This window comes from Coregonus lavaretus (genome assembly GCF_964263955.1).
Source record: "Coregonus lavaretus genome assembly, chromosome: 19".
In the NCBI taxonomy this organism is placed as follows: Eukaryota; Metazoa; Chordata; class Actinopteri; order Salmoniformes; family Salmonidae; genus Coregonus; species Coregonus lavaretus.
Window position 1 is genome coordinate 24,285,076 of NC_140006.1, and position 27,988 is coordinate 24,313,063.

A 27,988-nucleotide genomic window follows, 5' to 3' on the forward strand; every position below is an offset into this window, starting at 1 on the left:
CCAGTCCTCTTCTGGCTGTGCCGGGTGGAGGTTATAACAGAACCATGCCAAGATGTTCAAAAATGTTCATAAGTGACAAGCATGGTCAAATAATAATCAGGAATAAATCTCAGTTGGCTTTTCATAGCCGATCATTAAGAGTTGAAACAGCAGGTCTGGGACAGGTAGGGGTTCCATAACCGCAGGCAGAACAGTTGAAACTGGAATAGCAGCAAGGCCAGGCGGACTGGGGACAGCAAGGAGTCACCACGGCCGGTAGTCCCGACGTATGGTCCTAGGGTGTCTTTTATACTGATAACAAGTTCAAACAGGTGCCATTAATACAGGTAACGAGTGGAGGACAGAGGAGCCTCTTAAAGAAGAAGTTATAGGTCTGTGAGAGCCAGAAATCTTGCTTGTTTGTAGGTGACCAAATACTTATTTTCCACCATAATTTGCAAATAAATTCATAAAAAATCCTACAATGTGATTTTCTGGATTTATTTTTCTCATTTTGTCTGTCATAGTTGACGTGTACCTATGATGAAAATTACAGGCCTCTCTCATCTTTTTAAGTGGGAGAACTTGCACAATTGGTGGCTGACTAAATCCTTTTTTCCCCACTGTATGGGGCAAAACAGACGGTTGGCTTAGATTTTTGACAACATGTAAACATTTGTCTCCAATGTTTATTGAAAACATAAATACATTTGCACAATGAGCACTTGTCTCTCAAATACATCGTTACAGTTGTTGGTTATCTAAATAGCTTTTATTTGTACATTTTTTTGCCTTATTAGCATAGACATGTCAGTCAAAACACCTCAAAACAAGACATGGTAATCAAGATCAAGATAAATCTAGCTGAAACGAACCACCTACAATTCCCCACATGGCAGCTTGTCATTGTTGGTAGCTATCTGGCCATCCAGCTTATTTAGAGAGAACATTTTTTTTTTAGATGTGAATCGCCCTTAAGTTAGAAAAATATTGAGCTGATTTTTAGGCCATATCGCCCAGTCCTAGCCCATCGCCTCTAAATTGTCGCCACAGCTGAAGAAAATATGCTGTAATTGTTTAAATATATATTTCTGCCAAGACGCGCTTTCAAATGGATACGATACAATACGATACAATATATTTTATTGTCCATTTAAATGGAAATTAATTTTGTGACGTCGACAAACAAATACACACACAATATCTTACATGCAGTACAGAAAACTGGAAAGTTAGTACACAAGTTAGACATTTACATATTCAAAGCCTCTACTGCCTAGTCGTTGGCTCAATGACTGGAAGTCTGTGAACAGCTAGCATGTCATTGTTACTAGGGGTGTAACGATTCGTTTTAACAACGATTCGATTTGTATCACGATTCGTGGTTGTCGATACGATTCAAGGACGATATTGGTTCATTTAGAACGATACGATCCGAAACGATTCAGTGACTTGAAATCGATTCAGTAACCTTTTAGCCAAAAATTCAACCAGTGTGACTGAAATAAATACCTGGATACTGGACAGTGCAGGTGAAGTTTCCTAGATTCCTGTTTCTTGTAAGGACCGCAATGGTGGCTTGATAATTTCTCGCTCGTCGGCTTCTCCTCTGTCTTCCGCCATGCTATGTTTTGTTGTCTTGGCACCTTTGCGCTGCTGCTGGCGCGATGACGTCACGGATAGGCAGACTGAATCGAGTAATGTTTAAAGCCTTTATCATTAAAAGTGCTAAGAAAAAACATCCATATAAAGTCTGACGTGCTTAAATCCAATGGGTTATTTCCTAGTATCGATACAATCGATTTATTACATTTTAAAACGATGTTAGATAGATATATGTTGTCCAAAAGGCCAACTCGCCGAGCACAGATCGATGTAGTTGGATCATAGGAATATAAATCGATACATCGATGTAGTAGATGGATCGTTACACCCCTAATTGCTACCGTTGCCACCACTGCTGAAAAAAATCCTAGGGTAAATACTGCTCAGAGGATAAAGAAACATGTCCCTCCCTGCTCTCTGCCTTGTTTTTGTCCTCTGTCCTTAGTGTGACCATTGGCCACTGTTTAGGGCCCCTGAAGTGCACACTTGGGCCTGAGAGAAGCTTTTTCCAACCAGGCCATTGACTAAGAGCTGCTGTAGCAACAGGCCCTACCTCTTCCCTCAGCTGGTGGAGATGTCTTGCATACCTCTCCTTTCTCTCCCTCTCTCTACCTCTCCTATTTCCACTACATAATTTCCTCTGGCAGTGTGCTTCTACCCAGGCATTTCAATCTGTCTGTCTGCTCCAACCTGCTGCTGCCGGCATTCACTTTTCCTCTCTAAAAACCTTTTAAGTGAGTTCTGGGCTAATAAATAATTATAATACATTTGTGGCTGCTTTATATTTGCCTATTTCAAATGTGTACAAGTGTAAATTGGATATATATATATTTTGTTGTTGTTGGCATATCCCAACTCTCCCGGAGACACCTTTTGGAGAGTGGGATCACGGCCAGGGTATGCCACTATCAACAGCGAAGCTGGAGCAATTAGGATTAAGAGCCTTGCTCAAGGCACATGTCGGCTTGGGGAATCGAACTAGCAACCTTTTGGTTACTGGCCCAACGCTCTAAGCACTAGGCTACCTGCCGCCCCTAACTTGCCCCAAGTGTGGTTCGGACTCATAATCATAGTGTCCCTCGTACTTCGGGTTAACTGCCTTTGCGGACTCTGCCACCAGTTTGTGATTGGGTTTATGGGCTTTTGACAGCAGTGGCTGAATTGGATAGTTTTTTTTAGGAATCCTGCTGGTTCAATGCTAGTTACTTGGTTTTGTTCATTGTGTGTATTGGAGTATTGTTAGTGGCTGTAGAGGTCATCCTGTTCCAGTGGGGCTGTCAATCATCCTCCTCTATAACATCTGGAGCACTGAGTAGGCCTATCCTCCCCCCAGAATTTGAGAAGGGAGCAGAAGAGAGAACGAGAGATGGGAGAGAGATTTGAGACAGTCAAGGCTACTGTCTGAGGGGAAAGGAACAGGCAATCATCCACGGCTCTCATTCCCTTTAGCTTGCCAAGGTCTCTTCTGCTGAGCACAGTATTACAGTGGCCATACTGATCCTATGAATACACCTCTATATGAGAACTGTTTTAGTTTATTTGTGCTGTTCTTTATTTGGTTGTCTCTATTCTGCTTTGTTCTCCTCATGACTTCAAGGCCAGGTTGTGTAACCTGTACACAGCCTCAGTACAGTGCCCAGTACATGTTTTCTCTTTCTCTAGATTGTAAACGTCTAGTTCTGCCTTGGATTTGTTTCTTTTCATTCCATAAATGGCTGACCCCATTTAGTCAACTGGTCGATGGTTTGGTCGATAGGCTGTTGGTCGACCGAGATTCTTTTAGTCAAGCAGTGGCAAATATACAGTATATACACTACCGTTCAAAAGTTTTGTGTCACTTAGAAATGTCCTTGTTTTTCGAAAGAAAAGCATTTTTTTTTGTCCATTAAAATAACATCAAATTGATCAGAAATACAGTGTAGACATTGTTAATGTTGAAATGGCTATGGAGCTGGAAACGGTTGATTTTTTATGTAAAATCTACATGGGTGTACAGAGGCCCATTATCAGCAACCATCAGTCCTGTGTTCCAATGGCATGTTGTGTTTGCTAATCCAAGTTTATCATTTTAAAAGGCTAATTGATCATTAGAAAACCCTTTTGCAATTATGTTAGCACAGCTGAAAACTGTTGTGCTGATTAAAGAAGCAATAAAACTGGCCTTCTTGAGACTAGTTGAGTATCTGGAGCATCAGCAATTGTGGGTTCGATTACAGGCTCAAAATGGCTTTCTTCTGAAACTCGTCAGTCTATTCTTGCTCTGAGAAATGAAGGTTATTCCGTGCAAGAAATTGCCAAGAAACTGAAGATCTCGTACAACGCTGTGTACTACTCCCTTCACAGAACAGCGCAAACTGGATCTAACCAGAATAGAAAGAGGAGTGGGAGGCCCCGGTGCACAACTGAGCAAGAGGACAAATACATTAGTGTCTAGTTTGAGAAACAGGCGCCTCACAGGTCCTCAACTGGCAGCTTCATTAAATAGTACCCGCAAAACACCAGTCTCAACGTCAACAGTGAAGAGTGGCGACTCCGGGATGCTGACCTTCTAGGCAGAGTTGCAAAGAAAAAGCCTTATCTCAGACTGCCCATCTTAATCTTTTCTTTTCATTAGCCAGTCTGAGATATTTACATTTACATTTTTAGTCATTTAGCAGACGCTCTTATCCAGAGCGACTTACAGGAGCAATTAGGGTTAAGTGCCTTGCTCAAGGGCACATCGACAGATTTTTCACCTAGTCGACTCTGGGATTAGAACCAGCGACCTTTCGGTTACTGGCACAACGCTCTTAACCACTAAGCTACCTGCCGCCCTGGCTTTATCTTTGCAACTCTGCCTAGAAGGTCAGCATCCCGGAGTCGCCTCTTCACTGTTGACGTTGAGACTGGTGTTAAAGTTTTAAAAAAGTATGTTTTTACATCCATTGAGAATGACAATACTTCCTCAATGTAGCCCATTTGAAAAATATTTCCAGCTCTCTCCTCTCTTTCGATAACCACTCGGCATGAAAGGGGGAAAAAATGTCATGCTCTGATCCAGTGGAAACGTCATAAAAAAGGCCTTCCTGATTACTTCTTATGCATTTACATTTACATTTACATAATTTAGCAGACGCTCTTATCCAGAGCGACTTACAAATTGGTGCGTTCAACTTATGATAGCCAGTGGGACAACCACCTTTTTATTTTTTTTATGGGGGGTGGGTTATGCCTTGCGCAAATAGCCTACAGATGTGTCTGTCTGTCTGGAGCCCAGAATTAAGGGCCCAGAATATTTTATACAATGTTTCAAGTTCGCTAGCAGGAGCTTCGGGGCTGGACCAAGTTAATAGTTGATACAATGTTTCAAGTTCCTTGCGAACAGGCCATGTCCAGCCCCGAAGCTCCTGCTAGCAAACATGAAACATTGTATAAAATATTCTGGGCCCTTAAGAGTGGGATTTATAGGATATTTATTTTTATGAGGATATTTTCTACCTGTGGGCTGCAATGTTTTTATTTGTTGGCTTTATGTAGGCTATTTTTACATATTGGCAATGGCAATAGAAGTTACTTTTAGATTTGTATCATTTTCATTTAGATAGCATTTTGATTAACCACATGACATTGATTTTGAGATATGAAGACTTTATTATAAATGAAATGAAACTGTTCGACGAAAATGTGCATATGAATATCATAACTGGCACGCTGATCATTAGAAATGGTACGATAACTTGGCACTCCAAAAGGGAAATGGTTGCCGAACACTGGTGTAGCCTATTACCGGCAACTTCTGAAGCTTAATGGCAGAATCTGAGAAGGCCAGCAGCAGCGGGAGGAGTCGGGTCGGGAACAGTTTTTTCTTCTTCTGGTTAGGCTATATTGATCTCTGGCTCCCTCCTTTAGTTATTTGTCTTAATTTTTAATTGCAGTGCTTCAAGCATCAGACAAGCTCAGTAGCCTACATATAGTTGACTTTATTCAAACATAGGGGCTGTGTATATATGGAAAAATACACATTTTAACATTTCGACCAATCGATTGGTGATTCTCAATACTAGCTACCTTTTGGGAAACAAGAGGAAAGATGGACTAGTTTGTAGCTAGAAAGCAGCTCCCTACAGATCTTTTGTTGTTTTTAAACTGCATGCTTTTAAGTTTAACACATTTTGATCAGTGCTGACATCAGGGTGTCATAACATCAGTAGTACCTTTCCGTCTATTGATAGGTCAGGCAGGCTTAAAGGGATACTGTGAGATTCTGGCATTTAAGCCCTTGTTATATTAACCCAGAGTCAGATTAACTTGTGGATACCATTTTTATGTCTCTGTGTGCAATATGAAGGAAGTTAGCAGTGGTTTCGCGAGCCAATGCTAACTAGCATTAGCACAATGAGTGGAAGTCTACAGGTACTAATTACTAGAGGGAGGTGTTGAGTGAACGGTTTATGGGGTTGTGAAAGAAACAGGGGAATGAAAGAAGAGTGCAGAGAAGGAAGGAGTCAGAGGAAGGGAGGAGAACCTGGGCCAGGCTGGTGAGTACAGTAATTGATGGTACATGGAGAGGACAGCCCCAGCCATCCATTAATTAATGAGTCAAGCACTCAGTGGAGAAGGACCCAGGCGCCCAACCACTCCAGTACCCAGGGAGAGAGAGCAGGCTCCAAGTAACTCAAAGTGCCTGCCACCTCGCATCTGTCTCCTGAGTGCCTGCCTCTTCCAGTGGACTGTGGTTGCGTCCCAAATGGCACCCTATTCCCCCATAGGGGCCCTGGTCAGTAGTGCACTACGTAGGGAATCGGGTGCCATTTGGGATAAAGTGGGACTCAGCGAGCCATGCAGGGGTCATCCTCAGTCCTTACATCTCCCTGGATGTGTGATGATCACACCAATTTAGAGGTTGTAGGGTACATGTGTAGGACATACATGAGGCCAAATCAAGCGGAGTTGTTGGCTGTGCTGGATTGATTCTGTTGAATCGATGTGTTTCGTCATCTTTTTATTAAACCTTGGTGCCTTATGGCTTTTTACTCTGCGCTCCAGTTGGATGTTGTCGGCTTTGCCTGACCCTCGATAACAGTTTTCTGAAGGCTTTTTTACTGCTCAAAGGACAATGTCTTTGCGTCAGTAAAAAAGCTCAAAGCCCAATTATTTTATTTTATAAGGTCTCAGAAAGCTCCTTTTGTTAACTTGCTAAGTCGTACACAACCCTATATTGATTGAAACCCAACTCTTCTTTGAATCTATGTCAAAATAGCACAATGTTAAGAGTTTGATAGATGGGCAAAGTTGTTTTGTAATGGGTTTTTTCTAACCTTTCTCTTTTGAGTGCAGAGTTTTAGGTCAATACTTTTGTTCTATGTTTTCAGCAGTCTCTGCCAAGCAGATAGATGAATGCCAGACCTGGGCAGAAAATAGTTATATTTTGTAGTTTATATGAAAATGCAACTTTTCAAATACTCTAGGTAGTTGAATATAAATGCAATGTTAAGTGTTGGTCCCATGTTTCATGAGCTGAAATAAAAGATCCTAGAAATGTTCCATATGCGCAAAAAGCTTATTTTGCTAAAATGTTGTGCACAAATTTGTTGACATCCCTGTTAATGAGTATTTTTCCTTTGCCAAGATAATCCATCCACCTGACAGGTGTGGCATATCAAGAAGCTGATTAAACAGCATGATCATGCCTCCCGAGTGGCGCAGAGGTCTAAGGCGTCACTATAGACCCGGGTTCAATCCAAGGCTGTGTCACAACCGGCGGTGACCGGGAGTCCCATAGGGCGGCGCACAATTGGCACAGCGTTGTCTGGGTTAGGGGAGGGTTTGGCCGGGGAGGCTTTACTTGGCTCATTGCGGGCCAGGTGCCTGCAGGCTGACTTGGGTCATCATTTGAACAGTGTTTATCCGACACATTGGTGCAGCTGGCTTCCGGGTTAAGGGGGCGGGTGTTAAGAAGCACGGTTTGGCGGGTCATGTTTCGGAGGACACATGACTCGACCTTCACCTCTCCCGAGCCCGTTGGGGAGTTGCAGCGATGAGACAAGATTGTAATTGGATCGCAATTGGATATCACGAAATTGGGGAGAAAAGGGGGGTACAAAAATAATAATAATAACCCCTTGCCATGCGGTAGAAGAGAGAACAGTCTATGACTAGGGTGGCTAGAGTCTTTGACAATTTTTAGGGCCTTCCTCTGACACCGCCTGGTATAGAGGTCCTGGATGGCAGGAAGCTTGGCCCCAGTGATGTACTGGGCCGTACGCACTACCCTCTGTAGTGCCTTGCGGTCGGATGCCGAGCAGTTGCCATACCAGGCAGTGATGCAACCAGTCAGGATGCTCTCTGGTGCAGCTGTAAACGTTTTTGAGGATCTGAGGACCCATGCCAAATTTCTTCAGTCTCCTGAGGGGGAATAGGCTTTGTCATGCCCTCTTCACGACTGCCTTGGTGTGTTTGGACCATGATAGTTTGTTGATGATATGGGCACCAAGGAACTTGAAGCTCTCAACCTGTTCCACTACAGCCCCGTCGATGAGAATGGGGGCGTGCTCAGTCAATTTTTTTTGTTCCTGTAGTCAACAATCATCTCCTTTGTCTTGATCACGTTCAGGGAGAGGTTGTTATCCTGGCACCACACGACCAGGTCTCTGACCTCCTCCCTATAGGCTGTCTCATCGTTGTTGGTGATCAGGCCTACCACTGTTGTGTCATCGGCAAACTTAATGATGGTGTTGGAGTCATGCCTGGCCATACAGTCATGGCTGAACAGGGAGTACAGGAGGGGACTGAGCACGCACCCCTGAGGGGCCCCCGTGTTGAGGATCAGCGTGGCAGATGTGTTGTTACCTACCCTTACCACCTGGGGACGGCCCGTCAGGAAGTCCAGGATCCAGTTGCAGAGGGAGGTGTTTAGTCCCAGGGTCCTTAGCTTAGTGATGAGCTTTGAGGGCACTATGGTGTTGAACGCTGAGCTGTAGTCAATGAATAGCATTCTCACGTAGGTGTTCCTCTTGTCCAGGTGGGAAAGGGCAGTGTGGAGTGCAATAGAGATTGCATCATCTGTGGATCTATTGGGGCGGTATGCAAATTGGAGTGGGTCTAGGGTTTCTGAGATAATGGTGTTGATGTGAGCCATGACCAGCCTTTCAAAGCACTTCATGGCTACAGACGTGAGTGCTACGGGTCGGTAGTCATTTAGGCAAGTTCTTGGGCACAGGGACTATGGTGGTCTGCTTGAAACATGTTGGTATTGCAGACACAGTCAGGGACATGTTGAAAATGTCAGTGAAGACACTTGCCAGTTGGTTAGCGCATGCTCGGAGTACGCGTCCCGGTAATCTGAGGAGTGGGAGGCCCCGGTGCACAACTGAGCAAGAGGACAAATACATTAGTGTCTAGTTTGAAAAACAGACGCCTCACAGGTCCTCAACTGGCTGCTTCATTAAATAGTACCCGTAAAACACCAGTCTCAACGTCAACAGTGAAGAGGCGACTCCGGGATGCTGACCTTCTAGGCAGAGTTGCAAAGCGTGCTAACATAATTGCAAAAGGGTTTTCTAATGATCAATTAGCCTTTTAAAATGATAAACTTGGAATAGCAAACACAACGTGCCAGTCCCTGCCACTGAAAAACATCCCCACAGCATGATGCTGCCACCGCCTTGCTTCACCGTAGGGATGGTGCCAGGTTTACTCCAGACGTGACGCTTGGCATTCAGGCCAAAGAGTTAAATCTTGGTTTCATCAGACCAGAGAATCTTGTTTCTCATGGTCTGCGAGTCCTTTAGGTGCCTTTTGGCAAACTCCAAGCGGGCTGACATGTGCCTTTTACTGAGTAGTGGCTTCCATCTGGCCACTCTACCATAAAGGCCTGATTGGTGGAGCGCTGCAGAGATGGTTGTCCTTCTGGAAGTGATGTGGAAAATAATCACTATACTTTATTAAAAATCTAAGTTCTTCCAGAGTTTTTGTATAATCAAGATTGACTTTATTACAATTCAACAAAGCCAGGCTGGTCTGCAGAGTAGCCTTTCTTCTCTCTCTCTGCTCCCCATCTATATAGTCCCATTCACATCCCTTCTAGCTCAAAACCCCTCCCTCTTCAGTTTCCCGCTCTCTATCGCTCCGCCCACTCCCTTTGTCTATGATGGCAGCTAAATTAAACTTTTATTCAGTTCAGAATCAATAGTAATACAATCAATCAATCCCTTATCTTGCAAAAACACTCATGTTTAGTTTAAACTCTGTTCAACCACAGCTCTCCCGAGCTTGACCTGAAGATTGATTGTTGGACATGACAGGTTCACACTTAATCTTTCAAACATACCCAAACCTACTCCTCTTCCCCTCCCGTCATGCTGTAATTACTCATGACTAGTCTAAACGCTGCTCAACTTTGGCTCCGCTCTCAGAACCTTTTGTTTGAGGAGAGATGCATTAGGCAACAGTCTGATTTCAGTCTCTGATAAGGTAAGACAGCCATGGATTTAGGTAAGAGTGAGCAATTCGACCCTAGGTCAGATTACCACTTCACACACACACACACAATCTTGCCTAGCAACAGAGAATCCTCATATAAACAGGTGTGTACCTTTCCAAATCATGTCCAATCAATTGAATTTACCAGAAGTGGACTCCAATCAAGTTGTAGAAACATCTCAAGGATGATCAATGGAAACAGGATGCACCGGAGCTCAATTTCGAGTCTCATAGCAAAGGGTCTGAATACTTATGTACATTTTATTTTTAATACATTTGCAAAAATGTCTAAACCTGTTTTCACTTTGTCATCATGGGGTATTGTGTGTAGATTTAATCTTTTTTAAAATCCATTTTAGTTCAAGGCTGTAACGTAAAGTTGCTTTCTCAGATCTGTATTTAAATAGGTTAAAAAAGTAGTTACTTTCTGAGATCTGTATTCAAATTATTTTCAAAAGTAGTCATTTCTAAAGTAACTATTTCGTCCCCCTTAAAAAATTGTTATCTTCCACAAAGCATAGTTAAAACTATAGTTTTCCCAGGTCTGATGGATGCCTCAGTCAGTGCCACAGGATAAATGATCGGACTGTCACTCTACCACGGCCCATTCTCTCTCACTTAACTACTCTCCTCCCCTGACTCTCTCTGCAGTACTGCTGCCATTACAACTCCCACTCAAGTACCGACACCAAGATCCTCTCTCTAGGAATGCAGCAGAGGTCGATTACGCCTAGCGTTCCTTTAATGGCCGCCCTCTCGCTCCCTCCCCGATCTTGTTTCAAGACAGAGATCTAGAGGTCCGTCTAGACGGCGTGCTATCCCACACTGCTTCTTTAATTGTAGCCTGTGGTTTGATGATAGGCCGTTTGAGGTTTGGCCTGTTGCGGCTCCGGTGTCTAGTGTGTGTCGCTATGTGTATCGCTGTGTGCGTTTTGTGTGTATCTTTGTAGTGTGTTTAGCCTATGTGTGTGTGAGATCAAAGGAGCGGTGTCACTCGCTGCAGCCTGAGTGTATTGCAGGGCCCACTACATCTGGTTTGTTTTAGCTGCAGCGCTGCATGGTGACACTGTTGTACACACACCTCCTCCCAGCCTCCCTGTGTAACCTGAGCTATGGGACCAAAGGCTGACTAATAAGAACTCTCTAGAGTCTGGACTCTCCTGTTGCAGTAAAAGCATTAGCAACACTTTCCAGCTACTTACTGTGTGTGTTGTAGCGTCTGTGGTTGCAACCCAGTATCAACCACATTGTGTAGGCTACTTACAAACCACAGCCGCTGTGATCACATTTATCCTGCAATTACTGCTCTGAAAGAACATCTTTACCTGTTGTGCACGAAGAATGCCAATTTTCATAAGGCTGGTTTATATTCCGGACAAACAGAGAAATGTTAAGGTGTTGACTTGGCTGTGCTCATTTCGTTATTTTGTTTTAATAGTTTATATAATTCAACGGGTTCTGTCACCAAAATCATTGACAATAATAACTAGTAATGAAATCATTATAATCAATAAACTCTTCAAGAATTGTGTGTGAGTCTGTGTGTCTGAAAACTAGCCGTCAAATTCTTGCTTCCTCTGTCCTTGTTTCCTCCACTCCTTGCCTCTGCTTGAAAGTGCATTGTAGCCTGAGGGGAGGAACCTTCACTACTCTCCCCCAATGTGCTTTGAGAAGGAGGTGAAGAATGGGGGAAACAAGGGGAGAATCTCAATTGCATTTCCTTGATTCCTCACGTCCTCTCTCCTCACTTTCTCAAAACCCATTGCATAAGAAGGTGAGAGGGAAAGGACCTCTGACCTTCTCATCCAATGGGTTTTGAAAAGGAGATGAGGAGAGAGGATGCAACGAATCAAGGAAATGCATTTGAACTCTCCCTAGGACAGAGGAAGCAAGTATTTGACAGGTATTAAAGCCCCCATGCAGTCTTTCAAATGTTATGTTTAAATCATCACTGTATGTCTAATAAATCACTGTTTATTTAATGAAAATAACTCCAAAATATATTTTGAATCATTTAATGTTCAGTCTGATCATGTGGGCATTAGGAAACAAATTGTAATATATTTACATACACAGCCCTGATTGGATGATAGGCTGTTCTAGAGTCCACCCCCTTACCGAGATGAACAGTCATTGGTCTATTATAATCAGATCAAATTGTGACGTCATGATGTGGGCCAAAGTTACATCCCACCTGAACAGGCTTTTTTATTTTTAAACAGCTCTTACACAAAAAGGGCATTATCATAATTTTCAAAATTTCTGAGTGTTATTTAGACTTCAGTAGGGCCAGGACGATACCAGTATCGTGATACTTGTTAGTATCGAGGCAAGGAAACAAAACATTTAGCAGATTTAACTTCTTCAGGAAAACAGCCCTAATGTTTGAAACAAACATCATTGTTGCATCCAGAGTCACATTTATAGCACACAATATTTTACATACAGCAGGTTTTTAAAGGTCAAAGAGTTCGGTCTGCTTCATGTTTTCATTTTTGTCATGTAAAAAATATTTTTGATACTGATATCGTCCCAGCTCTACCTGTGTGTGTGTGTGTGTGTGTGTGTGTGTGTGTGTAGTTTTGTTTAACTATCCTTGTGGGTACCAGAAGGAAAAATGCTATTTTAGGTTTAGGGTTACTATTAGGGTTAGGGGTTTGGGGTTAGGCTTAGGGTTAAAGTTAGGGTTAGACTTAGGGTTAGGGAAAATCTATTATTTGGTCCCCACAATGATAGAAACACAAAACTGAATGTGTGGAAATATCATAAGAAAACGGAAAATCTAGTTTTTAATTGCACTGCCCCTTTAACATTATAGACAGTACCAGACTGTCTGACTGTGCTACAATAATACCCATGGCATGTCCAGAAACGACCCCTAGCCCCTACTGCCCAGAGTCAAGACACTTGTGGAGATTTGAGAGGGATTGATGGGTGGTGACATGGTGAGAGCTCCACCTTACCCTCTGAAAGGCTTGGTGGAATTTTGGCGGTATTGCTTACACCTGTCCAATCCTCTCAGATCTCCACAAGTGTCTAGGGGTAGGGGCTAGGGGTTGCTTGTGGACAAGACCCCGCAACCCTTCAGGTGTGTGGTGGACCTACAGCATGACTTGGGGCATTGGTTGGATGTTTCATTCCATTGCTATACACACATGGATTTGCACAGGTGTAAGCTGGACACACCCACGCCACCCTATCAGTCTGTTAAGACAGTTCTGGGTATTTGAAGACCTGCTTTAAACAGTGAAAGGATATATTTACATGTCTACTATTCTGGACCCCAGGAAGAGTAGCAGCTAATGAGGATCCATAATAAATACAAATACAAATACACCCTTGCTTCATTCCAGCTAGTTAGATGTGCAACCACTGACTAATTATAGCTAGGGTATGTCTCTACTCTAGCAATAGATACTGTCGTGTTGGCTGTATGGCATCATTGAATAAGATTACCAATGGTTAGTTAGGTAGCTAGGATATATCAGTCAGCTAACCATTTACAGTAACAGCAGTTCATTAATAAGTCAATACACACTGAATCTTATGCAGAAATCGAGAAATCTTACTTTATCTTGGCACTGGCACGGTATGGGCAGCTATTAATCAATTAGATAGATTCATAGAATGTTAGAAGAGTGAACTCCTACTTTGAAAGGACAGGAAGTGTTTGCTGTGCACTTAACCAATGACAGGCATTCCACATTTAACCCCACCCACATGTGAAAATCGAAATAGCAAGTCGTTTTTTTGGTTTTATATGCAAAAATTATAATGATAAAAATGATAAAATGATAAAACATTACATGTTTTTTTGTTTTTTTATTCAGAAAGGAAAAACAAGCCGTTTTCACGTCCCCAATTGCTCAATTTTAACTCGGAAAATAAGACGATCAAAACGTACACGGACCGTAATCTTACCTCAGGAGTCTTGACATAATGTTGACCACAACATAGGCTAACTTTCTTGACTGCCGTAATAATAATAATAATAATAATAATATGCCATTTAGCAGACGCTTTTATCCAAAGCGACTTACAGTCATAACAACAGACACCAAAATGTTCCATATATTCTCCAGACCAACATTAATTCCCGCACTTTGGTTGTTGTTAAACTGCATGCAGTATTACACCAGCTCTTTATCACTTGACTGTCATTCAGAGAATCCTTTCCTGAATCAGCTGATGTAGCGCGATAATTTTCCCACGTAACTAAACAGCTGGACATCAAATGCACATCAAACAGCTATTTTGCATAATTATTGAAGAACCCTGTTAATGACATTATACTTTTTTTTATTCATCTTGTTAAAGTTACTCTTTCTGTTAGAAGCATTCAATTTTTTTCACACCGTAACATAGGGAGATACGAAATGTTACGAGGTTACAGTGCACTTCCCAGATCTCCATACAAAAAGAGTCCGACAGCAATATTCAGGAATTTTACAGGATCAAGTTCAATGTGTAATTCAATTGTATGATATAACGACAAACTGCAGTATCAAAAATGTAAGGAAAGAAAGGTAGTGTTTTATGTCACAATTTTTGCTAAATCTTTGAAGAATCCAAGCGTGAGAACGGGTTTAAACTAGAGATGTGAGAAATTAAAAACTTTGCTTAATGTTCAAACTGCATTATTTTTTAGCAGTTTTCTGTTAAAACAAGATACATTTTTTTTACAAATCCACGTCAATTTACAATCCAGATTAATGGTCCTATTACGTATGTATGACCGCTAGGGCTGGGCAATGAAGTTATATCTACCGCAGCCCTTTTACAGACAGAACGCAGCTACAGTAACATGTCGATAGCAACAATTGGTAACTTTTCAGACAACAAAAAAACAAAAAGTGACTAAAATTCTACTCCAGCATAACATTTTCTGTATTTTTTCCCTAACAATAAACGTCACTGATTGATGTGCAGCTGTTGTTGTTTTTAATGCTGTTTTTTATGGTATGGTAGCTAGATGGGTTTTATTTATACTAAATGTCTCAGTATATAACACACTTTTTAGGAGAGATTGATCTGCACACAGGCAGCAGGCAGGAGCTCAATATTATTTGATTGACAGTTCTAGGTGACCTAGTGATGGATGTTAGTCCCGCTTCAGAAGCCTCATTGCTTTACAGACAAGTAAAATGCCCATTCATATAGCCAGAGAAGGTTTTGTGTCAGCATTTAAAAATCTGTAGTGTAGCCTAACAGACAGACAAACAAACATGCCGTAGCTGAGGCATTTTCAAGGAGCCACGTTCCATTATGTATGAAAAGGTTCATCAATAAAGGCTACCGGTAGCCTACTGTAATTTCATATTATGAGGCAATCTGTATTCCTGCAACATCGGTGCAATGAATAGGCTAGGATATTCTACACGCAACAGACGGAACACTGAACAGACACTTGCATCATTAGCGAAGAGACTGAGCAGGCAGGCCAGTGCGAGGGAGAGGGGGAACGGGCAGGCGGAAACGTGCTCATACAGTGCATTTCAGAAAGTATTCAAACCCCTTGACTTTTTCCACATTTTGTTACGTTACAGCCTTATTCTGTTTTTGTTTTTTTACATTTATATATAATCCTCAATCTACACACTACCCCATAATGACAAAGCAAAAACTGGTTTTTAGAAATTCTTGCACATTTTATAAAAAAATACAAACAGAAATATTACATTTACATAAGTATTCTGACCCTTTACTCAGTACTTTGTTGAAGCACCTTTGGCAGCGATTACAGCCTTGCGACTTCTTGGGTATGACGCTACAAGCTTTGCACACCTGTATCTCCCATTCTTCTCTGCAGATCCTCTCAAGCTCTCAGGTTGCATGGGGAGCATCGCTGTACAGCTATTTTCAGGTCTCTCCAGAGATGTTCGATTGGGTTAAAGTCCGGGCTCTGGCTGGGCCACTCAAGGACATTCAGAGACTTGTCCCTAAGCCACTCCTGCGTTGTCTTGGCTGTGTGCCTAGGGTCGTTGTCCTGTTGGAAGGTGAACCTTCGCCCCAGTCTGAGGTCCTGAGCACTCTGGAGCAGGTTTTCATCAAGGATCTCTCTGTACTTTGCTCCGTTCATCTTTCCCTCAATCCTGACTAGTTTCCCAATCCCTGCCGCTGAAAAACATCCCCACAGCATGATGCTGCCACCCCCATGTTTCACTGTAGGGATGGTATTGGCCTGGTGATGAGCAGTGCCTGGTTTCCTCCAGACGTGACGCTTGGCATTCAGGCCAAAGAGTTCAATCTTGGTTTCATCAGACCAGAGAATCTTGTTTCTCATGATCTGAGAGTCCTTTAGGTGCCTTTTGGCAAACTCCAAGCGAGCTGTCATGTCCTTTTTACTGAGGAGTGGCTTCCATCTGGCCACTCTACCGTAAACACCTGATTGGTGGAGTGCTGCAGAGATGATTGTCCTTCTGGAAGGTTCTCCCATCTCCACAGAAGAACTGGTCTGAATACTTTCTGAATGCACTCTATGTTTTGGTATTCTGCATCTTGCAAGCCTTGCAAATTCACCAAAGTAGCCTAAAGTTAACCTTTTCCTCTGGTTTTATTTGAATTACACAACTTTCCCAGGCCTTTACAGCCAATCGGCTATAACACAGAAAATAATATTTTGTGATAACTGCACTGTGATTGTAATTAAATGGGTAAAAAAACTTATTTTCTTTGTTAGTGATTTTTCTTAATGTTAATGATCCCAACTTCGTTTTAACGTTTAAACGTTAACACCCCTAGTTTAAACATAGGTTTTGATTCAACTCATGAATTATATTGAATGTATCGATGTTCCCCCTTTTCATAGCTTAATGTATTCACACCAAAAAAAGGCTAATGATCATTAATTACATTGTAACAGCTCCAAACAGTTGTCCACTCCAAGAAATGCTCATGGCTACCTTAGTTTATAGAAAGACCCATGTCCATTCTGTTTCTGTATTCTGTGTAATCACTAACAACCTTTCTCTCTCTCCTGCTTTAGCGTTGCAGTGCCACTGCCAGTGGTGTAGTAACAGCACCTGCTACACGGACGGCCTGTGCTTTGTGTCCTTCGTGAAGTCGGGCAGTAAGATGGTGGCACAGGGGAGCATGTGTTTACCTGAGGCAGACCTCATCCCTAAGGACAGGCCGTTTGTCTGCGCCCCCTCGAAAAAGGAGAACACTGGGGTGGTCCCTGTCTGCTGCAACACAGACATGTGTAACAAAGACTCCGACCCCGGCGACTACTCGTTGACATGTAAGTGTCTGATATGGCTCGAAGTCTCATCTCTCACACACTCGCATGCCCAGTCCCAAATCCACCACTAGTTCATAGGCACCTACCTCATGTGCAGTGCAACTGTGTAGATCTGAAGGGAGTGGATAGGAAGTTGAATGGTAAAAATGTTGCCCATCATATTACCATATTGCTTATACTTTCCCAATCATTTCAGATTTACAAAAATGTTTTGGGGTAGGGGTTAGGAATGGGCAATAACACGGTAACAGTGACATCAAGACTCCAATTTTTCACTTTAGAGTGCATGTCAAACAAAAACCAATGACTGCAAAGTTAAACAAACCATACAACTCTATGCACAAGGACTACTATGCACAAGGACTACAATTTCCACTGAACATTAAAAAAAATACATTTACTCGAAGAACAGTGCAGATGCAAAGTTTGGTAACAGAATGACGGCACAAACCGTTTGGTCGACCGAGAGTCGTCTATTCTTTCGACCAATCGATTGGTATATAGACCCACCCTATGTTTGAATAAAATCAACTATATGTAGCTTGTCTGATGCCTTAAGCACTGCGATTAAAAATGAAGACACACAAATAACTAAAGAGGGAGTCAGAGATCAATGTAGCCTAACCAGAAGAGCAAAAAAAAATTCTCGACCCTCCTCCTGCTGCTGGCCTTTGCAGATTCTGCCGTTATACTCCTGAAGTTACCGGTAATAGGCTACACCAACAGTCGGCTTGCCTACGCCTAGATATAGAATTATTGTAAAATTAACTCTGTCCATAAGGTGTAGATAGTAATTATAGACCGGAAGTAGAGGCCTGGGCGTTGTTGTTCACTAATTTACTCCAAGTAGGGAAAGGATGGTGGGGTTGAAAAGTAATAAAGGGGAATATATATATATATAAAAAATAAAAAAAACATGGGGGATTGGAAGTGATGCAGACAATTACATTGATAGAAGATACAATCTATCTGCAATATTAAGCTGATCCATCCCCCCAGAAAAAAAAAAAAAAAAACCAGTCGGCAACATTTTCCATTTGGAGTGCCACTTTATCGTATCATTTCTACTGATCTGTTTGCCAGTTATGATTTTCATGTGCACATTTTCGTGGAACAGTTTAATTTAATTTATAATAAAGTCTTCATATCTCAAAATCAATGTCATGTGGTTAATCAAAATTCTATCAAATTAAAATGATAGAAATCTAAAAGTAACTATTGTCCATTGCCAATATGTAACAATAGCCTACATAAAGCCAACAAATCAAAAAACTTTGTAGCCTGTAGGTAGAAAATATCAGGATAAAAATATATATCCTATAAATCACATTGGCTACGCATGGCCTGTCTGCAAGGAACTTGAAACATTGTATCAACTATTAACTTGGTCTGGCCTGAAGCTGGTGCTAGAAAACTTGCAACATTTAATAAAATATTCTGGGCCCTCAGTTTCCTGGGCCAGTGAGCTCCGGAAAGACACAACTGTAGGCTATTTGCGCAAGGGATAAGAAGTAATCAGGTAGGCCTATTTTATGACGTTTCCGCCGGATCAGAGCATAACATTTTATTCCCCTTTCATGCTGAGTGGTTATCGAAAGGGAGAGAGCAGGAAAGATTGTTGAGGAACTATTGTCATTCTCAATGGATGTAAAAACAGACTTTGTTTACTTGCTGTTTGAGGCAAAGAAAAAATTACTTTGAGAAGCTACACAGTGATGGTGAGTTAAGACAATCAGAAATAGTATCAGATCCCCAAATGGGCATTTATAAGTCTCTACATTTGCGCACAAGCCAGATAGCCTAGGCCTTCTTCTATGCGTAATCAGGTGTGTGTCCTTACTGAAGATTGACAGGAGCACTCCAAACAAATGAATAAATTGAAAACTCATAAATGGAATGAAATGAAAACAAGTGTAGCCTAGGTTGTGCGCTCTGCAAACAACGTGTCCACTCCTACAATGACAACGGTAAGACTGTAATTACCGTAACCAAACAAACATTGTAGATTAGAAATTATGGGAATTAACAGTGAATGTACTACTGGTGATACTGGTGTGCCATCCTCGTGGCCGCCGCAATGGATTAGTCCACTCAGACAGGCATGAGTCAGACGGGTGTCTCGTGTGCCATACATTATTTATATATATTTGCCACTGCTCGACTAAAATAATCTGGGCTGACCAACAGCCAGCCTATCGACCAAACAATCGAACAGTCGACTAAATGGGGTCATCCCTAAAAAAAAATCTGTATGTTTAAGCAAGATATGTTGTTTTGCATGGGCTGCATCTCAATCCACCGTATCGGCCGATATCGCCCTTCCACATCTGCGGTGACAAGTGGCAGAGCTGGAGGGGTGTTTGTCAGACCTAGACATCCCGAAAATCGGTCTTCTCACGAAAACGTCTGTAGCGTCCGAACAGTTTGGCCTACAAACTACTATGACATCTCTGGCAAGATGACTCTCACGAACACGTACTTGCTCACAAGACCAGTACTAGTTAAAAAAATGAATGGATGTATATATGGAGATAGTTAGTGCCTAAAATAAGGGGTTAAATGCATATCCGTGTTTCCTGATTTCTTATATCTCTCAGGTATAGGACAGACACTTCAGAACAAACGTCCTTTTGATTAGTTTTTTTGGCTATCTGTTGTTCCATGTAGTGAATCTGTTATTCAATGCATTTCTATTGGCTAATAGCATTAATGCCAAATTCAATGTTTCATCAAATAAGCTGCCGGCTTAGACAGGGTTTAGACTCTAGAGGGTTAATCTGTGATAAGGAAACTGGCTCTATATGTCACTGAATATTGTTTATGTCTGAGGCAATGTCCCTGCCTGGACACGCTGTCAGGTTTAGCTCTTGTGGTCAGAAAGAAGCACCTCACTGCTGCCATTCTTGGTCATGGGTCTGAAACTGCCTCCATGCTGTGCTTTTCAGTATGATATTCAGCAGATATTCTCTGTCTCGCCATACTGTCGTTCAGCTGTGTCACAGCAATAGCAGAGCCATTAGTAATACTTCCTCTGTATGTGTGCAGCTGTGAATATTGGAAAGATTTGACAGGTAGTGGCCAGGCAGTTGAACGGTTTAAAAGCTCCAGAAGCATGTTTTGATTCGTCATAATGAAGTCCCACGACGGCCCTTATTCTGAGAACAGAAAGCGCCTGACTTAAAGTACCATTTAATATTTGATCACCCTCACGTCTCAGCGCTGTGTGCAGATTACACTTTTCTGATTCTCAGCAAGTCAATCTGAGAAAGTCTAGCCAGTATTGGGAAATGCTTTTGTTGTTTCAACAAGGCTGTTGCAATGTTTTCAAAGGAATCCTATCAGTTCCTGCTTTATGTTATCACTCCCAAAAAAGCTGTGTGTATTATGTAAGGAAGTTGTTTTGATGGAAACTGTCTCTTACGGACAGACTAAACATCAAGTAATGAGTATGACTGATTTCCTGCGATTGTTGACTCAAACAGAATTGTTCTGCTGCTCTATGTTTGCTACATACTTAAGACAGAGACGGCCTGACGGCTTATCGTTGAAGTCGTTTGTGGGGACATCAAAATGAGGGGTGTTGTACAAAAAAGTAATCAGCGATTGGAACACCCCCTCCCCCCTTCTTAGTCCCCACAGCCCGTACACCTCCCCTGAGCCCAGTGGCCCTGGCGGCCGTCATCGCGGGGCCGGTGTGTGTGCTGTGCTTCGTGCTGCTGCTGGTGTTCTACGTGTGCCACAGCCGCTCTGTCGTCCACCGCCGTGTGCCCAATGAGGAAGACCCTGCAATGGACCATCCCTTCCTGGCCGATGGCCACACCCTCAAAGACCTCATCTACGACATGACCACCTCAGGCTCCGGATCAGGTGGGTTTTGTAGTTTGATGTACATTCATCACACCATTTGTGAGATACATTTTCAACAGATTGCTGAGCTTAGAGGAGGTGTAGCATGATCTACTACAGTACGCATAATGCTCTGTACAAAATGTCCAGTTTTATCTTCATTAAGATGTTCCTGAAGCTAACATAATGGTGTCCCATCTCCTTACCAATACAGGTTTCACACTTTGGAGTGCTATAATCTCCCTTAGGATTGATTTAAGTGTTCCATCTAGAGGTGGATACTTTGGAGGCTTTGGACACAGCTATATCAGCCCAATGCACAAGTCTGTCATTTACTGACTGGTTATGTAAGTTGTTCTGAAAAGGCTTAGAAGTTGTTTCCATAGAGCTGCAATACTGACCTTGCGAGCGCTTAGTTTGTCATCTACTCAGTGGGTTGTATTGAAGAAGTTGTTCAATACTCTTCAGTTGTTACATTCCAATAGAGCGGTTCGCGAAATGAGAGCCAATATGCTGCTGGAAATGATCTTCGCTATGAATGATTCAGTGAATGATAAGGAGACGTGTGTTCATTAATACATCAGTTTAGCAGCCGGCTAGACTGGGACATAGTGCTACCAGACAAGGACCGTCATTAAATCAGAGAAATATAATCTAATTAATGCTTACAATCACATACAGTTGAAGTCGGAAGTTTACATACACCTTAGCCAAATACATTTAAACTCAGTTTTTCACAATTCCTGACATTTAATCCTAGTAAATATTCCCTGTCTTAAGTCAGTTAGGATCACCACTTTATTTTAAGAATGTGAAATGTCAGAATAGTAGTAGAGAGAATGATTTATTTCAGCTTTTATTTCTTTCATCACATTTCCAGTGGGTAAGAAGTTTACATACACTCAATTAGTATTTGCTAGCATTGCCTTTAAATTGTTTAACTTGCGTCAAATGTTTCGGGTAGCCTTCCACAAGCTTCCCACAATAAGTTGGGTGAATTTTGGCCCATTCCTCCTGACAGAGCTGGTGTAACTGAGTCAGGATTGTAGGCCTCCTTGCTCGCACACGCTTTTTCAGTTCTGCCCACACATTTTCTGTAGGATTGAGGTCAGAGCTTTGTGATGGCCACTCCAATACCTTGACCTTGTTGTCCTTAAGCCATTTTGCCACAACTTTGGAAGCATGCTTGGGGTCATTGTCCATTTGGAAGACCCATTTGCGACAAAGCTTTAACTTCCTGACTGATGTCTTGAGATGTTGCTTCAATATATCCACATAATTTTCCATCCTCATGATGCCATCTATTTTGTGAAGTGCACCAGTCCCTCCTGCAGCAAAGCACCCCCACAGCATGATGCTGCCACCCCCGTGCTTCACGGTTGGGATGATGTAGCTCAATTGGTAGAGCATGGCGCTTGTAACGCCAGGGTAGTGGGTTCGATCCCCGGGACCACCCATACCTAAAAATGTATGCACACATGACTGTAAGTCGCTTTGGATAAAAGCGTCTGCTAAATGGCATATTATTATTATTATTATTATTATTATTATTATTATTATGATGTTCTTCGGCTTGCAAGCCACCCCCTTTTTCCTCTAAACATAACGATGGTCATTATGGCCAAACAGTTCTATTTTTTTTTCATCAGACCAGAGGACATTTCTCCAAAAAGTACGATCTTTGTCCCCATGTGCAGTTGTAAACCGTAGTCTGGCTTTTTTATGGCGGTTTTGGAGCAGTGGCTTCTTCCTTGCTGAGCGGCCTTTCAGGTTATGTCGATATAGGACTCGTTTTACTGTGGAAATAGATACTTTTGTACCTGTTTCCTCCAGCATCTTCACAAGGTCCTTTGCTGTTGTTCTGGGACTGATTTGCACTTTTCACACCAAAGTACGTTCATCTCTAGGAGACAGAACACATCTCCTTCCTGAGTGGTATCACGGCTGCGTGGTCCCATGGTGTTTATACTTGCGTACTATTGTTTGTACAGTTGAACGTGCTACCTTCAGGTGTTTGGAAATTGCTCCCAAGGATGAACCAGACTTGTGGAGGTCTAAAACTATTTTCTGAGGTCTTGGCTGATTTCTTTTGATTTTCCCATGATGTCAAGCTAAGAGGCACTGAGTTTGAAGGTATGCCTTAAAATACATCCACAGGTACACCTCCAATTGACTCAAATGATGTCAATTAGCCTATCAGAAACCATGACATCATTTTCTGGAATTTTCCAAGCTGTTTAAAGGCACAGTCAACTTAGTGTATGTAAACTTCTGACCCACCGGAATTGTGATACAGTGAATTATAAGTGAAATAATCTGTCTGTAAACAATTGTTGGAAAAATGACTTGTGTCATGCACAAAGTAGATGTCTTAACCGACTTGCCAAAACTATAGTTTGTTACCAAGAAATGTGTGGAGTGGTTGAAAAACGAGTTTTAATGACTCCAACCTAAGTGTATGTAAACTTCCGACTTCAACTGTAGGTCAAAGCTATCATCATAGCCTCATCACACACTCTTACATCCAACCCTTTTGATGTGTTAACATGTCATGTGTGGCCATCATCCTCTGTGAGTGCTTTTACATTAACTGTCCATAGAACTGGAAATTATCCTTGATAGGACAATGGAAGTTTGCTTAAAAAATGTACCCTCTATTGAAGTGAGGTCGGGACAGTATTTGTTTTTCTCTGCCCATCGAACTGGCACCAACTTGCTGGCTATTCTCTCCGCTCATTGAGTTTAATGCCCAGGTTTAAGAGAATGGAAAGAATGCAGACCAGCCGGAACGTGGGCAGAAGCACTCTCTATACTGTTTTATGGACATCTACACCAGATGAAACCAGACAGACAGAGGACCTCCAAATTAGAGAATGAGAGGACACTGAAGACAATGTTAATTTGTTATATTCTCAGAAACTTTTTGTTATACGTCTTTGAAACAGAATAGCTGCAGGTCTGACTTGTTGATTATGTTGTCTTACTGTACATCTGTCTCCCTCAATGTTCTTGAAATCTGGTTTTGTGTACACATTGGATTTTATCGACAGAAAGACACGTTCCATTTTGGTGTGTCTTTTCCACACAACCACTATCACAGTTGCAAGTTCCTCTCTCATGGCTGTATAAAACTGCTTTCAAACTTATCCTAAAACCCTTGCCTCATGATAACTGTGCTCTCTCTCCATCCCCCCCTGCAGGCCTGCCCCTGCTGGTGCAGAGGACCATAGCAAGGACCATTATCCTGCAGGAGAGCATCGGGAAGGGGAGGTTCGGAGAGGTGTGGCGGGGCCGCTGGCGAGGAGAGGAGGTGGCCGTCAAGATCTTCTCATCTCGGGAGGAGCGATCGTGGTTCCGCGAGGCTGAGATTTACCAGACGGTCATGCTGCGCCATGAGAACATCCTGGGCTTCATCGCCGCCGACAACAAAGGTCAGAGGGCACATTGGGCCAGGGTTGTGTTCATTAGGGAGAAAACGTTTAGAAACAGTAAGGTACTTTCTGAACTTGTCCAATAAGAGCCCAGATGTGTATGTTCTGTTGCAAAATGTTTTGCTACAGTGTGCCCAACTGAACATGACCCAGTACTGGTTCTATTTTCTATGACTTCTATAATGCTCTTAATTTTGTGTCAGTGTACCTAGAAGCCACACATGCCTAAAGCAGCTGACAAGCAGAACTGTGTATTTGGCTGGGACCCAGACAGTATTGTCAGGATGCTAGCAGGCAGCCTTTCACTGATGAGATAATCTGTTGTAAATGCAGGCATTATGTAAAGTGTTTCCCTGTGGAATAGGATATGGTAGCTCACTCGCTCTCCTTGCTCTCCTCTAAGATAACGGCACATGGACCCAGCTGTGGCTGGTATCAGATTACCATGAGCACGGCTCCCTGTTTGACTACTTGAACAGGTACACGGTGACAGTGGAGGGCATGATTAAGCTGTCCCTGTCCACCTCCAGCGGCCTGGCTCACCTGCACATGGAGATCGTCGGCACGCAAGGTGAGGAGGACCAATCAAATGTGGCACATGTATCCACATAACATACATATAGAGTTATGAAATGTAGTGATTTTACTCTGCACTCAGCTTTTCCTTTCTCTGTATAGCTCTCTCTCTCTCTCTCTCTCTCTCTCTCTCTCTCTCTCTCTCTCTCTCTCTCTCTCTCTCTCTCTCTCTCTCTCTCTCTCTCTCTCTCTCTCTCTCTCTCTCTCTCTCTCTCTCTCTCTCTCTCTCTCTCTCTCTCTCTCTCTCTCTCTCTCTCTCTCTCTCTCTCTCTCTCTCTCTCTCTCTCTCTCTCTCTCTCTCTCTCTCTCTCTCTCCCTCTCTTTTTACTCATTACCCTCTCCCCCCTCTCCCGCCAGGTAAACCAGCTATCGCCCACCGCGACCTGAAATCTAAGAACATCCTGGTGAAGAAGAATGGTACCTGCTGCATTGCTGACCTGGGATTGGCTGTCCGCCACGACTCCGCCACCGACACCATCGACATCGCCCCCAATCACAGAGTGGGAACCAAGAGGTGACTGGCTGCACAGTAGGGCTGACCCCATTTAGGCTTTTGGTTGACCAAGATTTCTTTAGTCAAGCAGTTGAATTTTTTTTTTTGTAGACACCTGTCTGATACGTGCCTGTCTCAGTGGACTAATCCATTGCGGAGCCCACTGGGATGGCACAAGTCCATCACTCTAAGACCTCATGTCCACCAGATGCATCAAACTCTTGGCGTTCTGGCGGAAGTCATTCATTGTCAATGGAGCAGTCCGCAACACTACGTTGGGGGTGCTGCACTAGGCTGTGGTGCGTCCTGTGTACCGCATGCGTTCAATATTTTCAACTCGTGTGTTGCTTTACCGTACGGAAAATGCGGGCTAGGCATCCGGCAAAACAAAACGCATATGCTTTTTGGGCATAAGACATGTGATACTGAAATTGTATATTGTAATATTATGTAAAAAGAATGGTGCAATAAAGATCATATTATTTTATAACAAATGCGCTTTCTCCTGCGTTGGATAGTGGTCGCTGTCCGCAGTTCTGTAACAATCTTCAGTGCGCCTTCAAGGCCACTTTAAAATGTGAAGTTTTGTCACACAACACAATGCCACAGATGTCTCAAGTTTTGAGGGAACGTGCAATTGGCATGCTGACTGCAGAAATGTCCACCAGAGCTGTTCCCAGAGAATTGAATGTTCATTTCTCTACCATAAACTGAATCCAATGTTGTTTTAGAGAATTTGGCAGTATGTCCAACCGGCCTCATAACCGCAGACCACATGTAATCACGCCAGCTCAGGACCGCCACATTCTGCTTCTTCACTTGCGGGATCGTCTGAGGGGGGGGTGCTGAGGAGTATTTCTGGTTGTAATAAAGCCCTTTTGTGGGGGGGAAAATCATTCTAATTGGCTGGGCCTGGCTCCCCAGTGGGCCTATGCCCTCCATGGCCCACCAATGGCTGCACCCCTGCCCAGTCATGTGAAATCCATAGATTAGGGCCTAATGAATTTATTTCAATTGACTGATTTCCTTATATCTTTGAAATCGTTGCATTTATATTTTTGTTCAGTATAGTTGATTTTATTCAAACACATATGGTGTGTGTGTATATGTAAAAATACACGTTTAAAAATGTTGACCAATTGATTGGTCGAAAGAACAGACAACTGTATCTTTTTTTGTCAGGGACAGCCCTACTGCACAGGGAAACCATTGTCTGGGGGGGGATACACACATGCGCATTCATGTATTATACTTATGCTAAAATGTTTATTCTAAATGTTTATTCTCATGCTAATGTTTTATTATATTCCACTGAGCCATTTACTTTGTTTTGTATTCTTATGTTTTATTATTTCTTATTATTGTTGCGTTGTCGAAGGAACCTGCAAGTAAGCATTTCGTTGGACAGTGTATACCATGTGTATCCCGTATACGACTAATACAACTTGAAACACATATAGACACACAGATGGAGAGAGAAATATGACGTAATTTGACATCTTCTTTAGATTAACTATAACTCTACTTGAGTGCAGGTTACATTGTTTTTCTCTGATCCCTTAATCCACACGGCTGTGTATGCCCTTACTAGTGTGCCGTCAGGGAAAATCACATCTGAGTCATTGAGCCTGTTGATATTAAATGCCTGTGAGTGATAGTGAGAGAGCTGAGGAGTGATGGGGGGAGAGAGAGTGCTGAGGAGTGGATACAGCTTTATCACTGAAATCTTAAACAGCTCCGTAGAAGGAGCATGTGTTGGCAAAGGATTGCTATCTGATCTGTTTGGCCCATTACACTTCTCAGGTAGAAGTTTAAAGATTCTCCGGTACTTTTGTATACTTTTTAGCCAGTAGTTCTGAAAGTAGAGCTCATGAGCCAAAAGTGGACCCCAGAAATGGTGTACTATGTCACATATTGCTCTCGCTCTGCTGTGTGCATCTTGCTAGCTGTCACTCAAATGATAAGGAGCTAAAGCTCATTGGCTAGAACTCGAATCGCTAGGGGGCTGGCCCACGTGGGGGGGAAATCTAGGGGAAATGGCACAGCTTCCAGAAAAGTCGCTTTCAAACTAGGGATTTTCTAATTGAGGTAAGACAGTAATTCTGCTCAAAGATTATGCCTGAATGAACTACACATTGACAGCCCAAAGCGGGAGGTTTAAAAATACTTAGTAGTCGCCAAAGTTCCGGAGCATGTCTTTTAAAGTATTGCCTGCATTACTTGTATTTGCTACACTAATGCCATTTCTCACAAATGTACATTATTTCTGTCTTATAATTAAGAGGACAATGTGTCCACTCCAGTGTAGTTTCCAGTGCTAAAAGGAATGAGCAAGGATGTGAGATTTGATGTGTAAAA

General features: G+C 42.5%; 1 protein-coding gene across 1 annotated transcript in view; it reads left to right on the plus strand.

The window, feature by feature from the left end:
- Window positions 1-27,988, plus strand: part of LOC311147089 (TGF-beta receptor type-1-like) — a 67,201-nt gene that overhangs the window by 14,793 nt on the left and 24,420 nt on the right. Inside the window, exons 2-6 of the mRNA XM_084183716.1 lie at window positions 17,030-17,284; window positions 20,915-21,151; window positions 24,331-24,561; window positions 24,965-25,132; window positions 25,495-25,651. Coding sequence (XP_084039842.1) covers window positions 17,030-17,284; window positions 20,915-21,151; window positions 24,331-24,561; window positions 24,965-25,132; window positions 25,495-25,651 — 1,048 coding nt within the window. The remainder of the gene's footprint in view (window positions 1-17,029; window positions 17,285-20,914; window positions 21,152-24,330; window positions 24,562-24,964; window positions 25,133-25,494; window positions 25,652-27,988) is intronic.